The 18,901-nt window shown below is 44.7% G+C and overlaps 1 protein-coding gene across 1 annotated transcript; it reads right to left on the bottom strand.

The window, feature by feature from the left end:
- Window positions 1-1,234: 1,234 nt before the first annotated feature.
- Window positions 1,235-18,702, bottom strand: dmpd (F-box protein dampened). The gene is made up of 7 exons (XM_089548303.1): window positions 18,533-18,702; window positions 15,196-15,338; window positions 11,426-11,674; window positions 9,992-10,190; window positions 8,776-8,926; window positions 7,712-8,046; window positions 1,235-5,421 (listed from the first exon to the last, which is right to left on the bottom strand). Exons 2-7 carry the CDS (start codon window positions 15,322-15,324, stop codon window positions 5,159-5,161), a joined length of 1,326 nt encoding a protein of 441 aa, XP_089404429.1. The 5' UTR covers window positions 15,325-15,338; window positions 18,533-18,702; the 3' UTR covers window positions 1,235-5,158.
- Window positions 18,703-18,901: the final 199 nt, after the last annotated feature.

Raw genomic sequence — 18,901 nt, forward strand, 5'->3', positions numbered from 1 at the left:
GGACATTCCAATTGTTTCCAATGTTTTTTTTTTTTTTTTGACTGAGGTAAGCAAGGCGGAAGGCTCCGAAGTCGAAACGGGGAAATAGTCGTTAGCAGGCAACGAGCGCGGTACCGCGTCTTCGCACGCGTTAAAAAAAAAAAAATGCGGCCTCGAAGGAAAAATGCAAACTGTATCGGAAGCGTGGCCGTAAGCAAAGCGGAAACCGGAGAGCGAAGTCATCGCTGATTAGGCGCGTTAAAGAAAGAGTTGAAGCGCCTGTAGTTCAGAACATTGCTAAGAACATATATAGTTTCACGCAACTGCTTGAAAATATTGAGATAAACCTCATGGACATTACTGCATGTGCCATCAACCAAAACTCGGTGATCACGGGTTTAGAACAGTGTTACCGTACCATTTGCACATGCGTGGTGTAGGAACTGCCCAAGCTAAAATGCTCCATGTGGGTCGGTTGGTGCTTATTTGCTCGAGAACGTAAAACGGCGTGAAAAAGAGACAAGTGGACAGAAGGTCGCATTTGTCTTGTTCACCTGGTTGTCTGGTTTACGCACGAGTTATTGCCTGTGCAATTCAAAGCTAAAGTGATACTGCTAGAAAAGGCCATTGCACAAATTTTGATTGTGCACTGTCAGCATATGAATGTGCACGATCACTCATCAGTCCAGGGTTTTCACATCAGCATCTTTCTATCCACGAGTCCTACGCTCGTTTTCATTTGCTGTTGAAACAAAACTTAATTGAAATGCATTAGTGTGGAACCCACATGACACAGTAGCTCGTTCTTCCTGCATCTTCTGAACAATGACATGACTTATTACCCTATGAACACTTTTTTTGCTAATTAACCGCACAGCAATTATGAGCCATTACTCTGCAGGCCAAATACAAAGCATCCCAACTGGAAGCATCAGTCTTGCCAATACCAAGCACTAGACCCATGTGGTAAGCCAAGCCGAAGGCAATGGCTGATCACAATCTTGGTGATGACCATGTTGTGGGTGCTAATAGAAGTCAACAGGAAGGAACGTAGGTTAGGGTACAGAAACCCCTCTTGGGACAAACTGTAAGACCAAATTCCAAGCAGCACGCAAGGCTAGCATATATGCGAAAGCTTATGAGAAAGGAATACATTGTTAGAGCCAGCTACCTAAAAAGGGAATTGCACAACACAGCAGTCATCGAACCTCATTCCTATTTCACCAATACAGCTAAGAGATGACAGAAAGGCCAGTTGTGAAGTGTTAGCTTTATTTCAAGAAACAATAAATAACTGTCTTGTGCTTACAGCATTAAGCTACAGTCACAATATAACCGTGCAAAATACACATCACTATCTCTGTAGCGTTTGTTACATTGTGACATTTGGAGATTTGAGATCTTCTGTGGGTCACGGGGAGAAGAGAAAGGAAAGCTTGTTAGTACTGCCCAACAACCTCAGAGGTAGAGAATGCGACCATAGTTGAGCGAGGAGGATTAAGAAAATTACACAAGGCAATGAAAACTGCAATACATGACACAATGCTACAGCATACATCCACTTTTTTAAACAGGCAAGCCATTTGATACATATTGTATGCTACAATTCTATAGAACAGCAAAAATAAACTGCACGAAGGCACACTCAATGTAAAACATCAATGTGTCTTACTTAAAATGTGGCACGATCTCATGCGCATTTCTCCAAGACACTAAGTTCACAAAATTACGCACCTCATGCAGCCGGAAGCATTGAAAGTCTTCCCAGGATCAAATAGCACAGGACCAAGGCATGATTGTTCCATCAGGATGCCCTTTCCTTCCACTATAGAAACACGTTACACCATTATACCATCAAAGGGGTCACTACAGACACACATTGCACATAACCTAGCCCCCATTCCTTTCAGCTCAAGGTGCAAGCATGATAGCAATTTAGTATAGCACGCTTTCTCATCTACAACCACAGTTCACCCTGGCAGCACATTATGGACCTTTTCACGACACCCGGGAAAACCGGTTTTCTGGCCTGTTGGGAGAACAAGGGGGAGATAAATCTTCAACTCTTTCCTGTACTAACAGCATATCCCAGTGCCCAATACGGCGGCACCAATCAACTTCTTTCCAATGGGCACTGAACGTCCCCTGGACGTCCTGAAGACATCCTGAACATCCCCAGGACATCCGGGAAGTTTTAATGCTCAGTGGATTGTTGAAAAGGTCCACATGTGAAAGTCCAATTGTGCCTCAAAGTGGTGGACGGTGGTAGTAAATAGAGGAACATGCTATGCTAAACCACTCTATTCAGGATGCTTTAGCCAACTGCATTCCGAACCTGCCACTGTGATTCGTCACGAGGCGCCGACCACGCATGTGCAGCTGCCTTGATGCAGTAGACTGCAGAATGAAGTAAGCCACAAGTCCATTACTACAAAAGATGACTGGCTGAGAGTGCTTATATTAAACCCAGTTGTGTGATAAAAAGCTTGGCAATTTGGCACAACTTATAAATCGCACACTACAGCTCATGATCAGGGCATTAAAAAAAACAATTGAAAAAGCGTCAGGAAAAACTGTGCTTTTGGGCAATACACATTTCGTAAACAGTGCATGACACAAAAAGTATTACAATAAAGCATAGCTGTGGTGCACAACCCTGCCAGTGGAACCCACACACATGCATACACATACATGCACAGACACGCACACACACATACAATGCATACCTTCCACAGTGCTGCCCAAGTTTTCATTCAACCACTTCCTTGACATAGCTCAGATGTTGCCTCCTTGAGGATGCATGATAAAAATCTTTCTGAACTTTTTCTTGGGACAGCAGAAAACTGAACAAAAACCACACTTATGAAGAGCAAGCTACTGGTTCCATAAATGGCCCTCCTAATTTGCGAGTGGCATTTCAAAGTGGACAGATAAAGGGTTGCGTACACGTACATACAATAGCAGACACCTGCGAATACAAATGTGCCCAATTTTCGGACACCACAAAAGAACCACCTCGTGTAGTTATTGCATGTGCGTATAATGTTCAAACTGCGTGGTGCCTACACGATTCTTAAAAAAGCGTAGATTTGACAATGTTGGGTGCTATAAAGAACAGTAGCTGGGAGCTCCAGACGTTCTTGTCATGTGGTGCACAAAAAATCCAAGACCCACAGATTTATTTGGTATACAATGACGACGACTCATAATTGGACTGAGGAAAGAACAAAAACGAGTTTTTCCACTGATGCATGGGCAACGATTGGATGACTTTGGAATCGGATGGCAAGTGATTATGGTTCGAGTGCCAATGAAGTTGCACTAACCACTAGAGTACAACAGCCCATTGAGGGCTGACACATTAGCTAGCAGCTTAATACTTATAGCATGTGCTGTCTAGCACTCACACGGGGACGGGAAAAGGCTGACGCTCAACTGCGCTCGTTCACATGTCTTTATCGCTCGTTTAGCAATGCAACAGTCGTATGCCAGCTGCATGCAGCCGTAAAAAGACCTTGATTGTTCACTCACACCATCACCAGTTGCATGATCTGTCAATGAGGTTCAATTAGTCGCAGATAGCGGCTATGTTCCGAGACTCCGAGAACGGTACACGCCACTACTCTCCTTCAAGCATATAATGTAATACTCCACTGAGTATCAATTTCTGCCCAGAAGCACACAGTTAAAAATAAAAAAAGAAGGGTTATCAATATTCACCACACAGGAATTATTTCACGTCGAGAAATAATAGGGCACTCAAAAAACTTCGAAAAACTAGTCAGAAGAGCAAAGATTGTCATTCACTGTGTTTTGTAACAAAATATAGAAGTTCCGTTGATGACACCTTTTACAAATAAAAAGAATCTAAAAAAAAAACAAAAAAAAAACAATAATGAACGCTAGCAAAAAGTGCAATGAATGTACTTGCATGTTATAAATGCTCAAGACTCCAACGAATGTCCTGCTGACAAGAGTTGTGAAATGATGTGTAAAATTTTATCTTTTCTCGCTCTTGCCATGCAGTCACACGAGCTAAGACCGCAAAACGTTTGGCCCGAAACTAGACGCGAAGGTGAATTCAAAGGTGCAGCGGCATAAGCTTTGACAGTTTCTGCAACATGCATTCTGGGTAGAAAGAGCACACTGCCCCAAAGAACAAAAATTTCAAAAATGGCAAGAAAAAATTTCAGCCACACGAAAGCGAAAAACCTTGACCACGATGAGCCTGAAGTGGTAATTATGGGAAATCCCACTTGTTGTTTCAGCAAAAAGCATATAGGGATGTACAAAGAGGCGCAGAAAAACTTGTCCAGCAGACAGTAACAACATAAATGTGCAAGAAAATAGAAAAGAAAATACCAAAATAAGACTCGAAGAGGAGAAACAAAACAAGTTCTGTTTTACCATGGGCCCCACAGACAGCACGATGATGTAAAAAAAAAAGGTGAGAATCTCATATAAGCGCAGTGCAGGTACAATAGTAGGGAGCCATTCAGCTCGTATACGATTTTCGCAGGTTTAGCACTCTTGAGAGAGAAATGCTTGACATTTTCCCCCCTTATCACACATCACATAACAGTCAGTGTCAACTAGACGATGCAATACCATTTCAGAGTCTTCTTTTAAGTTAGCTGCTCGGTAGACTTTTAGTTCCCTCTCCAAGTACCCATCTTGGGACACTTGATCGAGATTAACCGTTCCGATCTGACAAAGTGATTTCCACACCTCTGGCTTGGGAAACTATGAGCGACAAGCCTTGCCAACTGCACATGATCAAAAACGATGCCTTCTGTCAGGAAGTTCACACTGCACTGCTGATACTACACTCAGCCAAACTGCTTCCGCACACACCAGCAAAGCATGTTGTGGGACACGTGGTGCAATATTCCAACCAATTAAAAATAATAATAATAATAATAAAAAAAAACTAACAGAATGCGTGCATGCATTAGTCATGACCTTCACAAAACAAACAACACCTAACCTAACGCACCCTGCCTCTATGAAACTGGCAAACACAAGAGAGACAAAGAAAACGGTCAAGACAACACAAAACAGGCACCACAGACATGCATGCACACAACTAAACACAGTCAGGCTCACACCCCACCCCCGTGGCAAAGGGGAGAAAAAGCGTAAAACGAGGAGGGGGCGGTAAGTCGTGTGCGTGGCGTGGCTACTTGGCGTTTGGCAATGGAATCCTTTGTACTTTGTGTGCTTTGATGACCAGGCTTGAGGTGGTGGCACTGTCCAGATCCAGCTTACGCTTGCAGGCCCTGGGTGCTGACTTGTCACTGGTGGCCGCTGACCTGCTAGCAGTTGCCTCCGCGTATTCGTCGTCCTCCAGGGCCAGACACTCGGAGTCACTCAGGCCGCGAGCCGAGACGCTCTCCGGTGGTGTGCTGTAGCAGGCGGGCACCAGCTTCAGCTGTCCCTCCCCTGATTGCACAGGAAAGAAAAAAAGAGGAGGAGGAGGGAGTTCAATATTTATTCAGAATAAATTGGATCCTCAACTGAATTCAATCAAAGGCATTTGAATAATGAATTGTTTTGCATGGCCCAGCTTGTCCTCCCCATTCACAGCTGCAACGCTTTTCGAGTCGTGCAGTGCGTTCTTCTGCTGTCTCTCGAGTGCATTGTCTCTTTCTAGCTTGGTCCTGTCGGCGCTGCTTCTCTTTAGCGCTCTCCATAACGACAAGATTCCACCGAGGCGAAGCGCGCATATACCCCCGCGAAGAGCCACCTCCTCATCTTCTACCTCCGCGGAGAGCACGCATCTGGCGGGAGTGAGCGACTACGCGCGCGGCGCCGACGGCGATGCCACCTGGCGGAGCTTGGCTGAAACGGTTGCTAGGCAACGGCTGTTCAAGGCCATTCGTGCCTACCGGCTACACGATGGGGCGGAAACTTGCCGTAGTGTTGCTAACGCAACAAAACCATACTAAGGACAAAGTAATTTTGCCTGTATTGATAGATTACGGCATTCTAATGGCAAAGAGAGCACCCTCGCCAAAAATGAAGCTTTTATAAGTTACAAAAGATTAAAAAACAAAATACAAGTGTCGCCATCTATAGCTGACTCTGCAAGCAAACCGAGTGTACCGACACCGAATTTTGGGTGCGGATCCCAGACGCTATGCTACATGACCATTCACTGCAAAACGGCGGCAACCAGTCCTTATTGGCACGGACGTCACAAGTTTTAAACGAGTAGGGAAAATTTCTGAATTCAATTTTACCAGCTATAAATACATCTTTTGCTGGCAGTCAAACGTCAGCACACTCGGAAAGAAGCGGAGAATCAATTTTCACTGTAACAGCCTTGCAGATAGCCCTCTTCGAAGTTGCATCACTTTACTGAAGGACCAAAACCGGAAAGAAGCAACAGTGCAGTTAATGTGATGCAGATCAAATTAGAACACAACAAGGTTTCCGCACCCCTTGCTATGCATAGGGAAGGCCTCAAGTTTTCTGCAGTTGAAAATTTAAAAATTCGTCAATCACAAAAAATCTGCAGTACTGTGTATGAAACATGGCACTCATAAAATATATGATTTTTTATTTTTGAAATATGCCCCACATACTCCAAAAATACTTTCAATAAAACCAAACGTGGCCACTGCAATTCAGTGTCAGCTACAGGGAATGATATTTTCTTCTACCCAAGGTTGGCGCTCGTTTGACACAAAGCCCTTGCAGCGACTGAACGATCTCACTGGTGATGCCCTAGTGCACAATTCCGCATCTGCTGCGGTGACCATTTTCCGAAGCAAGACGCAGCCCTACTAAAAAGTCTGGCACCTGCCTGCTGCTCATTTTCGTTCCTAGACGGCCTCGCATCACGATAAGAAGCAGCTCCCAGAAATTATGCTGCTAATGATCAATTTCATTGTCGCAAGGCCAGCTTGGCCAAAATGCACCATTATGCAAAGTGGTTTTCTCTACACAAGATGGTGTTAACGACCTGCTTTTCCAGGCACTTCACCCCGGAGAAAGCTGAGAACCAGGCCAGAGATGAACGGATGCTGAGCGTTACTGGAAACAAAGGACACCTCTTGCAACCATTATTAACAATCACTTCCGAAGGCACCAGAATTGTGAATCTCCCCATAAAAGGGTGTGAGTGTGCTGTCACCAGAGCTGCAATGCTTGATGTGCAGTATGCTCAAGCGGATGGAACAGCAAGCATGCCAATGCACCAGATCTTAAAAGTGGCAGTTTGGGCTTGTTGGTCAGTGATCATGGTTAAAGAATGCAGCGCGAAAAGACAAGGACAAACAAAGAAGTGGACAGGAGTGGCGCTTACTACCAACACATTTATTCAAAGAAACGAGCAGCTTTTATAATGCCATCCAATTAATTTTTTATCGAAGTCTATTTTTCAAGAGAATTCTAACGATTAATTTAATCAGATCCCCACTATTCTGTCATTCCTACTGATGTCTGCAACACCATCATGAAAACAATTTGGCAGAAAATACTCAAATCCGCTATTTCCGACAAAAAACAAGGAAACTGCTCTGTAGAGCACTGCCAGTAAAAGTTCCACATTTAGTTCTTCGCCGGCCCCACAAATTTATTTCTTTTTACTTCCCCAGAACAGGCCCACTAAGAGCTATAGATACAAGTCAACTTCAGTTTGTTCTCAGAGTCCCTTTAACACCGTCGCCACAGTCCCCCCACAGGCAGGGTGGCACCAAGTCCTCGAATGAGGGGGGGCAGCACTGACCCAGCAGTCCAAAGGAGGACGAAGAGGAAGCGGCCTCCTGGAAGTCAATGGGTGTGAAGTCGATGGGGCCCTGGGCGGGGCCCCCACCCAGCGGGGTGGTCTTGCCGCAGGTGCAGGCTGGCACGGCGGGGGACTTGGAGCGCCAGTACTGCAGCTCCGTCTTGCACCGGTTGAGCTCCTGCAGCACCGCGTTGAGCTTGCGCGATGTTGTCTGCAGCTTCTGGTCGTAGTCGTCCTGGCGTGCCTTCATCTCCACAATGTGCCGCTGCTGGCTGGTCACCCGCCGGCGCGTCAGCTTCAGCTCCCGACGCAGTGCGAGCACCTGGCCGCTGTTCCTGCTCGCGTCAAGTAGAGAACGCACTCTGTTTGTGAGAGACTTCGCTTAAATGTATGACTGCATGCAAGCACTCAGCGCTTGAACTTGCGTTCATATAATGAGACCAATCGCCCAGCCTGCAGAAGCTGTGGCACAACCTTTCACGATTACAAGCAGTACTTCTAGGAAGCAGGCTTCTCAGCAGGGCGCTTGGTAATACAGCACATTTTTGTCTCCTAGGCTGCCAGGTTACAATGGCTCAATGCTAAGACAGGCAAGCCCTCACCATAAATCTTTTCACCAATTCATTTTTCAGCAGAATGAAAACAAACTTTTACTCAGTTATTTCACCCGCTAGCACTTGTCCCAGTGAGTCCACAGCCGAGTAAACAATGGCAAAGTATAAGGAAAAGGCAAACAAAATAATGTTTCCACCAGATAGTGATGCGATGAGCACAAATGACCGCGACTGAGCACTCAAAGCTGCAACGGCAGCTCGTGAGCTCATATTATCTGTAGCGGCGTGAGAATGTGTTTGGAAAATACGAAAAACTGTGCACTGTACACAGTGCAGTGCATTCCAGACACGGAATTTTACACATATGCATCATCCCCAACTATCTATCAACTGCAATCACATCATCGAGATTCTACTGTAATTGGCAAATGCCGCCCACAGACTGAGAACCACGCTCTCTTTTGACCCTACTGCACATAATGAGCGAAGTAATGTGCAAATTCGGCTCACTTTTTCATGCTTTCTCTAAGCTTGCGCAGGCGTTTCTTTACAGTTGGATTGACTGGTGGCGGCTGTGGAGACTGAGGCGCACTGGACGATGAACCTTGGGTGCTTGTAGAGGGCGGTGTGTCCATCAGTGAAAACTGGCTCTTCAACGAGGCTGAACAAAAAGTAAAGACACACTCAGAGAGCTACCACATCATAGCAAAGAAGAACTTTACACCACCAAGAGCACTAAATCAAGCAGGAACTGGAAGATAAGAACGAGAATTTAATCACTTGATACGGACTGCTAAAACGTTAGAAGCTCTGGCCCACTCAACCAAAAATAAATGAACAAAATCATGACACACACACACGACGAGCTTTACTCTATGCATCACACACTGAAAGCTTTGTTCTACTGTTCAGGAAACAAAAAAAAATCAGGAGGGTAACAGGTGACGATAGACACTGCAATACAGCTCACTGCTTTGAAGACCTAGCAATAGCATGAAGCAAGAATATAAAGGGCAGAAACCAATTCAATGATTCAATGGCTAAGTACAAGAGCATGGCAGATTATTATACCATGAATTAAATGTGGCTAATATATATGCGTGCAGTGAGGCACCTGGTGGCTCAGGTTACAACTTGCATTCTGTTACAGCAGCAATTGGAAAACAGAAAAGTGAGCACATTTTAAGGCACGTGCTTGTACTGGCTCACTGTAAAAAAAAAAAAATCAACACCGCAAAAGGCGTGAAAAATGCACGGGAGCAGCCATCTTTCTGGTCATCAAGTGCCATCTGCATAAGAATTGATCCGAGCTGCTCAGAGCATCGTGGCAATATTGTGCACCACCAGATAGTAGAATTTTCAATAACGGATAACACTGCTGTGAGGAATGTCTTGAGGGCAAACTGGTGCTCAGGTAACTACAGCATAAAAGGAACCAGTTAGCTCGCATAAACAACGAAAGTTATTTCTGCCCTGCATCTAGAAATAGTTGTGGGTATTACTCATCCTGAAGAAAAAAAAATTAAGAAAAAAAGAAGAAAAACAAGTTGCGTGTGTGTCACTGAGACATCTAGACTAACTGTCGGTTGAAAGCTCATGTGTTCCTTTTTGATACTGCCGCTACCTGCATGTGTAGAAAGAACAGAGTTGGGACAAGTCACGCTATGCTGTGATGGTAAGAGACGTAGGAAGCGGGCTGGACGAGGAGTGTGCTGAGGGTGCTCACAGGTGTAAGAAGAAGGGTTGTAGTCGAGGAAGTCTGCCGCGAAATAGCTGATTTCGGGCAGCGTGGGCTCAATGTGTTCCTTGAAATACTCCATGGCCATGGTGGTCAAGTCAAAGAGCTCGTCCGTCACCTTGTAGGCACGGCTCAGCGTGGGCGTCACCTCCACGTACCTCAGGATGCGGTGCACTTCGTCCAAGATCTGCACAGGAAGAAGAGGAGACCGCGATGCACTTCGAGAATCGGAGCAGCAGTCAACCAGCAAGGAGCTCACATACACAAAAGAAAAGTGTTTTTCTACAGCATACACTTCTTAGCACAAGCTGAGTACTGCCCAGAATAGAAGTAAATTACACCCAAGGATTGATCATCACCATCAGTTTATCGACGTTTACTGTCGAACAAAGGCCTCTCTCATATCCCTCCAAATAACCCTGTCCTGTGCTACTAAAAAACTAAGAGTGTGCAAACACTCAAAATTTCAAATACAGTAGAACTCCGAGAGAGTAAACTTGTATATAGTAAAGTGAAACTGCGGTCCCATTCCCCTTTCACAGACCACACATTACATCTTAAAGATGAAACGGGTAAGTAAAGAGACACTGTCTCTGGCAATGTACTTCCCGTGGAATGATGAGATAGCGGCTCATGCGAATTCTCGCAAGGCCAACAGCAAATGAATGTCGAAGGCAATAAAAACGGTGCTCTTTGAGTTTATGAATTTATAAGGTTTTAGTGTCCCAAAGTGACTCAGGCTATGACGGATGCCGCAGTGAAGGGCTCCGCAAAATTTCGACCATCGACCACCTGGTGTTCTTTAACGTGCACTGACATCGCACAGTACACGGGCCACTGGAATTTCGCCTGCATCGAAATTCGACCGCCGCGGCTGAGATCGAACCTGCGTCTTTCAGGTCAGCAGCCGAGCGCCATAACCACTGAGCCACCGCGGTGCTCTTTGAGATGGCTTAGCCACAAGGCTCGCAAACTAAGAAGAGAAACCAACTTTTTGAAAGCCATGGGGTTGCACGGCAAAGCATGTGGTGTGCACGGGGGGGGGGGGGGGGGGGGGGGGGGAACGGAGGTGCAGTGGAACTGTGTGGATGGTTTCACCGCGCTCGATTGTGTCGCACGTGTTTCTTAACAACTGCCTTCTCTAAATGACACCGAGGCCATGGAAGACGATGCCGTGTTCATGCAAAGCTTTGGTTTTCTATGTTTCCACTAAAACTCCTCTGCTAAAACACTCAGCTTCCTCTCTGCAGGCCAATGTTTTAGTGCCATCAATAGGCTTCTTAGGACTTCAATAATCTCAAGGAGTCATAGGTTCAGAGTTTGGCCTGCAATCTAGCTCTCTGGGTTTCACATTTCAGAGCAGGAAGAGAATGACCCTTGAAGCATTTTCTGCTCAAGGCTGCAACCTGCTGTGTCCCTTACCTCGCCCGGAAAGAAGCAGCAGTGCTTGCGCTCAATGTGCTTGCCAAAGGTCATCTGCAGCAGGGTGAGACGCATGTGCACGGTCTCAATGATGTCGCACTCCCGCGAGAGCGGGTGTTTGCGGCGTGCAGACTCCCGTCGCGGCATCTGAGCCTTGATGGCCTGGAAGCGCTGCTGCATGGCCAGCCGCAGCCGTACAAACTCCGAGTTGAGCAGCGACGACGACGCATTGTTCAGGTGGCGACACACCTATGCGGAAGGGCCAAGCACAGCAATGCAAGCCAGTTACATAGTTTCAAGCATTCTGATCCAAATCTTTAGGCTGCCTTTTATTAAGGAACAAGCCATTAAAAGCGTAATGTTCCCACAAAGGCTAAGCAGGAACACATTTATGGGTCACATTTGAAGGGTGCGGTTGGGGGTATCACATTTGAACTGTGTATTTCTTAATTTTGTTTCGTCAGTAAAATGGGGATCAGCATGGTTTTCCTACGAAAAATTTTTGACCCAGGAGGGGGTGACCGCCCACACAAACCCACACACATCTACACTGTTGGATTAAACAATCTCGTTGTCCATGCACCTGGCTTCCACACTTAGATAATTCTCTCTTATGACTACTCGTACTTAAAGGGTTGGACCTTTTGGTTTAAGCTGAAAAAAGCAGGTAAAAGTATGCCGAATTCAGCTTTTAAAACTCGGTTTCAACCAAAGGTCAGTATTGGCATATAAAGTACAAGCAGCGTAGTTGTGAGATTCGAGGTATAGCTCTGCTAGCTTACACACCCCTGCAGAACAGGAAGCACCACTTCGGCACCGGCTAGCTAAGCACTGTTTGTTCACTATCATAATGCGCTTAGAGCAGTCAGTCGGTTAAGTAGGTTTATCAACTGAATGTAGAACACTGACAAGAAACCGCGCATAGGCGTCATGAAGAATTGTCATGCTCCGACTACCACAACAATTAAGTGGCAGTTCCATCACTGCCATACACACACAGACCACGTGAGGCCTGGCCTCTTGCTCAACCCAGTGCAATAACAAGTCAACCTAGTTATTCAATGTAAACTTCCGCTGGCATTTAACTTACTAGTCAGCAATTCATTCATCGAAAATATTTACCGGAAAAAGCAGAAAATTATGTCCCGAAATAAACAACAAAACAAGCCCACTGAATTTTCTGAAAATCAAAACTGAAAAGTCCAACCGCTACGTATAATCAATAGCTAGTAAGCCATGGCGTAAATCTGAATGACACTGACCTTTTTCGGGTAAAACAATTAAAAAATTACTTCGGTGTACATTTATCAGTTTTTTTTTCCCCAAGTTTCTACCAAGAACTCCACCCCTAATCATAATAGACACAATTTAGCTATTAGACAATGTAGCATTCTATCTCCAGACCTACTGGAATAGAACCCTTATCTTCAATTTGAACTGTTTTACCATTTTCACTTTCGCACATTGAAACCTAGCACAGGTTTCACTGCATGTAGTCAAAGTAAAGGACGGCAGCCTAAGGCTCATCACCCCAGGAAAGAACTAAAGATAACAATAAGACCGAGTCACCAGTAAATTGCGCAAGATATTCACTGATAAAAAAAAGAGGAAAGGACATGTGGTACCACAATATATGCATCATTTGAAAGTGCCAATAAGACATGTCACACATAAGTGCAAGCTATGTTTCCAATTAATCTATGTGCATGTGCACACAGTGCACAGCTTAAAACTTTTCATGTAGCAGCTGTATAATTTTTGCCTCCCATCTCACCGGCTCCTTACAGTTAATGGCATCAATAAACTGCTCGAAACAGCTGATCACGAAGAAAGAGAAAGCTGGTATTCCTTAAGCCAGGTCTGCAAAGCTGGTAACAAGAAAATGCCGCACACTGTCAATTCGGAGGCTACACACACATTGCCCACCTTGCTTTTTACGCAGAAGTCAGCAGAGCTTAGCTGGCTTAGACACGAGAGTTGAAGATATATTGCCTCAAGAAGTCAGGCTAAAAGTAAATTTGACATATCTGCTGAGCATAACGCAAATGCAAGAGACATCTTAAGGCCCAAGTTTATTTCTGATGCACGATATGATGCCAACGATGCTGATGAAAATTAACAAAGCAATTATGGCACCGAGGTGCTATCCAAAGATTTTCATTTTCTTCACTTCGTATTCATTTGCAAAAATCATTCTCTTGCCTTGTTGCCTCTTACTAGAGTTAGCTTATATTGACAGGGGAATCACACTTATATGAGATATAGCAATAAAATTACTTACAGTACAGCTCACTACATGTGTGGACAAGAAAATGTAACAACAAGCATGGTGCGGAAACTTTTTAAAGCTTTATTGCTTTCAATTCAATTCATTTCAGATTTCTAAAATACAAACTTTGAAAACAATATTTGGACCCATAGCCAATGGCTAATTTCGGGCCCAAGAACTAAGAATACATAATGACAATTCAAAAAAGAATTTGTGCAGAAATGTGAGAATATTCTGTCAACATAAATAGACAACATAAAAATCAAAGCGCTGTACACAACACAAATATACATTACTTGGCATGAACACAGATAGAGCAAGCAAGCTTAAAACAATATGACAGAGTACAATTACAATCTTTTGGACTACGGAAAAAATACATAGCACGAAGAAATATAGCAATAAAAAAAAAAGGAAATTCAAAGGCAGTGCAATTTTTCTTTCAGGTGTTTCTTAAGTGCACCAGAGAAACTACACGACTCTTTCAAAGCAACGGGTAGCATCTTCCAGATTTCAACCACAACAAACTGCGTTAAACATTCACCATACACATTACTTGCTCTCAACTACCGTATTTTCCGGTGTATAATACGCACCCTTGTATAAGACGCACCCGCCATATATGCAGGCTGTCATTGAAAGAGTTGGTATATAAGACGCACCCGTATATAAGACGCACCCCAATTTACCCAGTTAGGATAGTGAGGGTTAATTAAACACGCTTGCGCGACCATCGCGAAATTCACCGTACCTCTGAGAAATTCTTAAGGAACGCTAAGTGGTCGAAAAAGGCAACACTTACGCCATACGCCCGCATCTTAGAAAAAAAAAAAAGAAAAAAAAAAAAAACGAAAGAACTGTCCCACATGTCAATAAGAACATATTTCTACCTAAGACGTTCGAAGTCTTCATCTTCGGATGGGCTGTCAAAAAGATCGCCTATTTCTGGAGGCAACGCGGCTGAAGCATTCTCTTCGCACTACGTACACGGAGCAAAGAAAGTTGCAAAGGGTGGCTAAAAAAGAACGCCGGCTTGTCTTGACAATGGCGACGAGCGCGATTGTCGTAATCTTTTGGCATTTTACATTACCTTTGCTTGGGGCCTCCGAAACGGTCACGTGTTTGTGATCCCAGAAGTCGTCATCCCCGCCGTTTCGTGATAAAGTTCACCTAAAAGAAGTTGCGCACGGTGGTCCCCGTATCGAAGTATTAACCGTGTTACAACCGCGTCATTGGTAGTGATATTTTTTCGGTAAAAAAAACTTGAGCATGAACCTGAATAATTTCTGAACTCGGGAAAAAAAAAAAAAAAAAAAAATTCGCATATAAGACGCACCCTTGTATAGGACGCACCAGCAAGATTTTCGAAAAAAAGCCGCATCTTATACACCGGAAAATACGGTAGCAGTGCACTGTGGGCATGCAAAAACGACAACAAGAGACAAAGAAACAATGATAATTTGAACAAATTAACGATTCCTGACATTCTGCAGCCACTTACCATGCGCACATTGCTCACAGTTGCAAAGCTTGCATGCCGCAGAATCTTTTCAAGGATTTCAGACGGCAGGTCGAGCAAATTGAGGGCCCCGTTTTCGCTGTCCGGTGCATTCACGCCATCTCTCTCCATCTTGTAGCTGAGCACTGGCAAGGAACGGAAGAGCCGTGGTCTTTTGACTTTATGACAAATTTTTCCTCCCTCGATCAGGTTTTGTGCTCAGAGAAAAACCCAGAGTGAAGACTATACAGTGTTGATCAGGCTTACAGCACGGTGAACAACAGAGTGCAAATGTTCACATGAGAATCAGGTGTTCATTTCAGCTGTTTGGCCTGGAAAAGGTGGCTGATGTGGTTCCTTAAACAGGTTTAAAATTTAGATCCTTGAAGTGTCAGCAAAGTTCAAGTCGCCGTTTAAAAACTAATTAGTCCCGCGATTATGACAACCTCCAATCAGTATGCTGCATTTCATAAGACAAGGGTTGAGACAGTTACTGGTGGCTTAGAATTAAGGTAGAAATGCACAGACTACACAGAGGAAAGCAAAAGCAGAAAAATATTAAATACATGCCTGCATAAAGCTAATCGCAAATTGCATTCGGTACTTTAAATCCACTCTTAAAGAACTTTGTTATGCGATGTTTATAGAAGCGTTGATACCAGCACATTTTGGCAATAATAAGCATATATACAAGAGTGCTACTTACACTGGGTTGTATTAACATTAGCACACCGAAAGTCACCGCTTACCACAGCAGAATTAAAGCACTTGTGCTCAGGAATGTCATATTATCCCGATGCCACATTCACACAAGTGTCACCTACAGAAATAGAGCTCTCAAAGCACATGCCAGTATCAACAGTAACAATCAATTATTATTGCTCGTAAAGCGTTTGCTTTCCCTTCACATCACTAGTAAACAAAGAAGCAGCACCATGCTGCCAATTAGAACTATCAGTAAGGCCAAAAATTATCATGTGCATTGATAACATTGGGCACAATGATAGCGCGTTTATATCTTTTTTTTTGCAGATAGGAAGCATGTATGTATGCAGCTCCTTGAGTATAACAACCTCAAAAGTACTATCAGGAACCAAAGTGCCCAGGGCATGCGAACAACAACCAAAATGCGTAGCTTTGTTGTCTACCGGAGTTTCTTTTTTTTTCCGCGCGTTTTAAAGCCCCAAAGCGTCAGGCTATGAGGGACGCTGTAGTGAAGGGCTCCGGAAATTTCGGCCATCTGGGGTTCTTTAAACGTGCACTGACATCACACATACACGGGCCTCTAGAATTTTACCTACATCGAAAATCGACTGCCACAGTCGGGATTAAACCCGCATCTTTCAGTCAGCGGCTGATCGCCATAACCACTCTGCTACCACGGCGGTTTTACTGGAAGTTTCAGACCACACTTGTGGACATGAAAGTTGGAGTTGCGTTCTCCAATGCGGTCTAGTGAAATCAGGTGACTGTTGGTACACATTGCACTTATGAGCTAAAATCCGCTGCCGCGTGTCCTGGAGGCATTTGTCCCCAATATTACTTTAAACCATTTGTAAGATTTCCTTGCTGAGGCCTGTGCCATGTCACCAGAAAGTATGGTGGCAAAACAACAGTATTCTCGTACGAAATTCTGTGCTTAAATACACAATGGATCGCTCAACACTCACACAAAGGAAAATATGCTGCCAACTGACAAGTTCTTGCACAAAAGCATGATAAGGTTAGCTTCATTATTAACTGTAATATGCTCATAAAACTGCGCTTACATCATGATACCTTATGGGGACTGCATAACAACCCCTGTCACAGTGAGCCCTGCTCACTGCTGTGCAGCCTTGCAGAGGTGATGATTGTTGTATCTCATACTTCGCTTTACGAGTCAGTACTGAATGCAGTGCTATATCCAAAATCCTGCTTCCTATTCAGCAGTCCATGCAGAGACTGCTTCACGCAACAAATGCTCTCCCCAAAACATTAAATATGGGGCATAGTGCATTGTTCTCCATCTGAATAGTCTTATATGTTAAAGACAAGGCATAGTACACTTGAAAGATAGTGGAAAACAATAATAGCGGTACAAGCTATGCGATCAAGCTGTATAAGCACTAAAAGCTACGAATCTTTTCAGAGCTCAGTCTCCATAACCCAGCACTCTTTCGACTCGGTCGTAAAAATTCAGACAGCTTTCTCGTTTTTAGATACTAACAAGAATTATTAACGATAGAGAAAGCTGTGCCCAGGCAATGGCTTCATAGCATGGGTCCAATATCAGTTCAAAAGATTCGTACAACAGACGGTAGGCTCCGGAATTTTGTGGAACAAAGCACTCAGTTACGTTGCCACGACAGCTACGGTTGTAGCACTACCACGTCGCACGGCCTCACGCAGTGTTACTACACCGCAAATATGATTAATAAAGTACAAATTTCTGAGTGCAAATGGGTGTTTACATCTCAAGGCGTATAAATGCTTGTATCTGAATAGCGGAGGTAGCTGATCGATAATCTACCTTGGGACCACGGCTCCGGTGCTAGCTTTAGCGCAACTCTTTCCGTTCCTTTTTACAGCCTAATGCGCAAGGCAAATTGGATGCAGCTCGCCCAGTAGAGCAAATTAAAAGTATTTCGGCAGGTCAGCAATGATAATGTATCAGAATTCCGTAACGCTTTTCCGGTTCTAATTTTATCGCGGGCTGACATCCAAGAAAAAGGGCCAAGCAAAGCTGATCTCCCGCGTTATACAAGAAACAACGAACTGATGCAGAAAATTTCTATCGTAGCTACTAGTTAACGATCCCAACTACTCTTGTCCTTATCCCTTCAAAGGCGCCAATATAATGAGGATTGACGTCCGCCGCGAATTCGGTTCCCTTTGTTCCGTTCGCCAGCTTAAGCCGCGCGATGGTGCCGGAAATTAATCGCCTGATAAAAGCCGTGGCCGTTCGTTTCATCATTCTGGTCACGGGAATCAATTTGGCACCTTTGTCCGAAGGTCGGTACGCTGGAAACCAAAATTCCCCGTGGGGCCAAAATGCAAGCGGGAAACCGATTTTGCCAATCAAGAATCGGGTGCCTCAACACGGATGAATAATTCGCATCTAAATACACATATCTAGATTAGGCAGTGCACCAGATCTACAAGAAAAAAAAAAAAAAAAAGGTCGTGTCAGCTTAGCGGAACGGGCTCTTGGCTTTACGAGACCTCGGTTGCGACAGTCGACCATAATTTTGCCAGAGCTTTCGCGAAGCGCTTGCACGACATCGCATCGCGTATGCTACCTGAAACTTGCGCAATAAGCTCCCCCGCTTCCACAGGCATGCTGAAGAAGTTAAAATACCTGTAGTGCACGTCAGCGAGGCCGTTTTATAAACCTATTACATCTTCACCGAATCGTCCCAGCAGTGTGCCACTTCCACAGCACGGACAGCCACCACAACCACGACTACCACTACCACTTTCCTCAACCCACCGCCAAGCACCAAGCCAGCCAACCAAACGAGCGCAGCGCTATTCCATTGAAAACGTCATGGAGGAAGGAAACCATAGGAGAGGCCCTCGCTATCCGAGCCGCTTGACAAAAAACGTGGAGGAAGTCACGTGGTTTTGCAAGGCTTACTGGGATTCCTTGGCCGACGGCGCAGCCAATAGCAGCGTTGGGCGCAGCGGCGTCGTCTGCTTCACGCATCACCCATGTCGGCAGAGCCGG

Source organism: Amblyomma mixtum, chromosome 6 (genome assembly GCF_055824585.1).
Source record: "Amblyomma mixtum isolate Tamu chromosome 6, ASM5582458v1, whole genome shotgun sequence".
NCBI lineage: Eukaryota > Metazoa > Arthropoda > Arachnida > Ixodida > Ixodidae > Amblyomma > Amblyomma mixtum.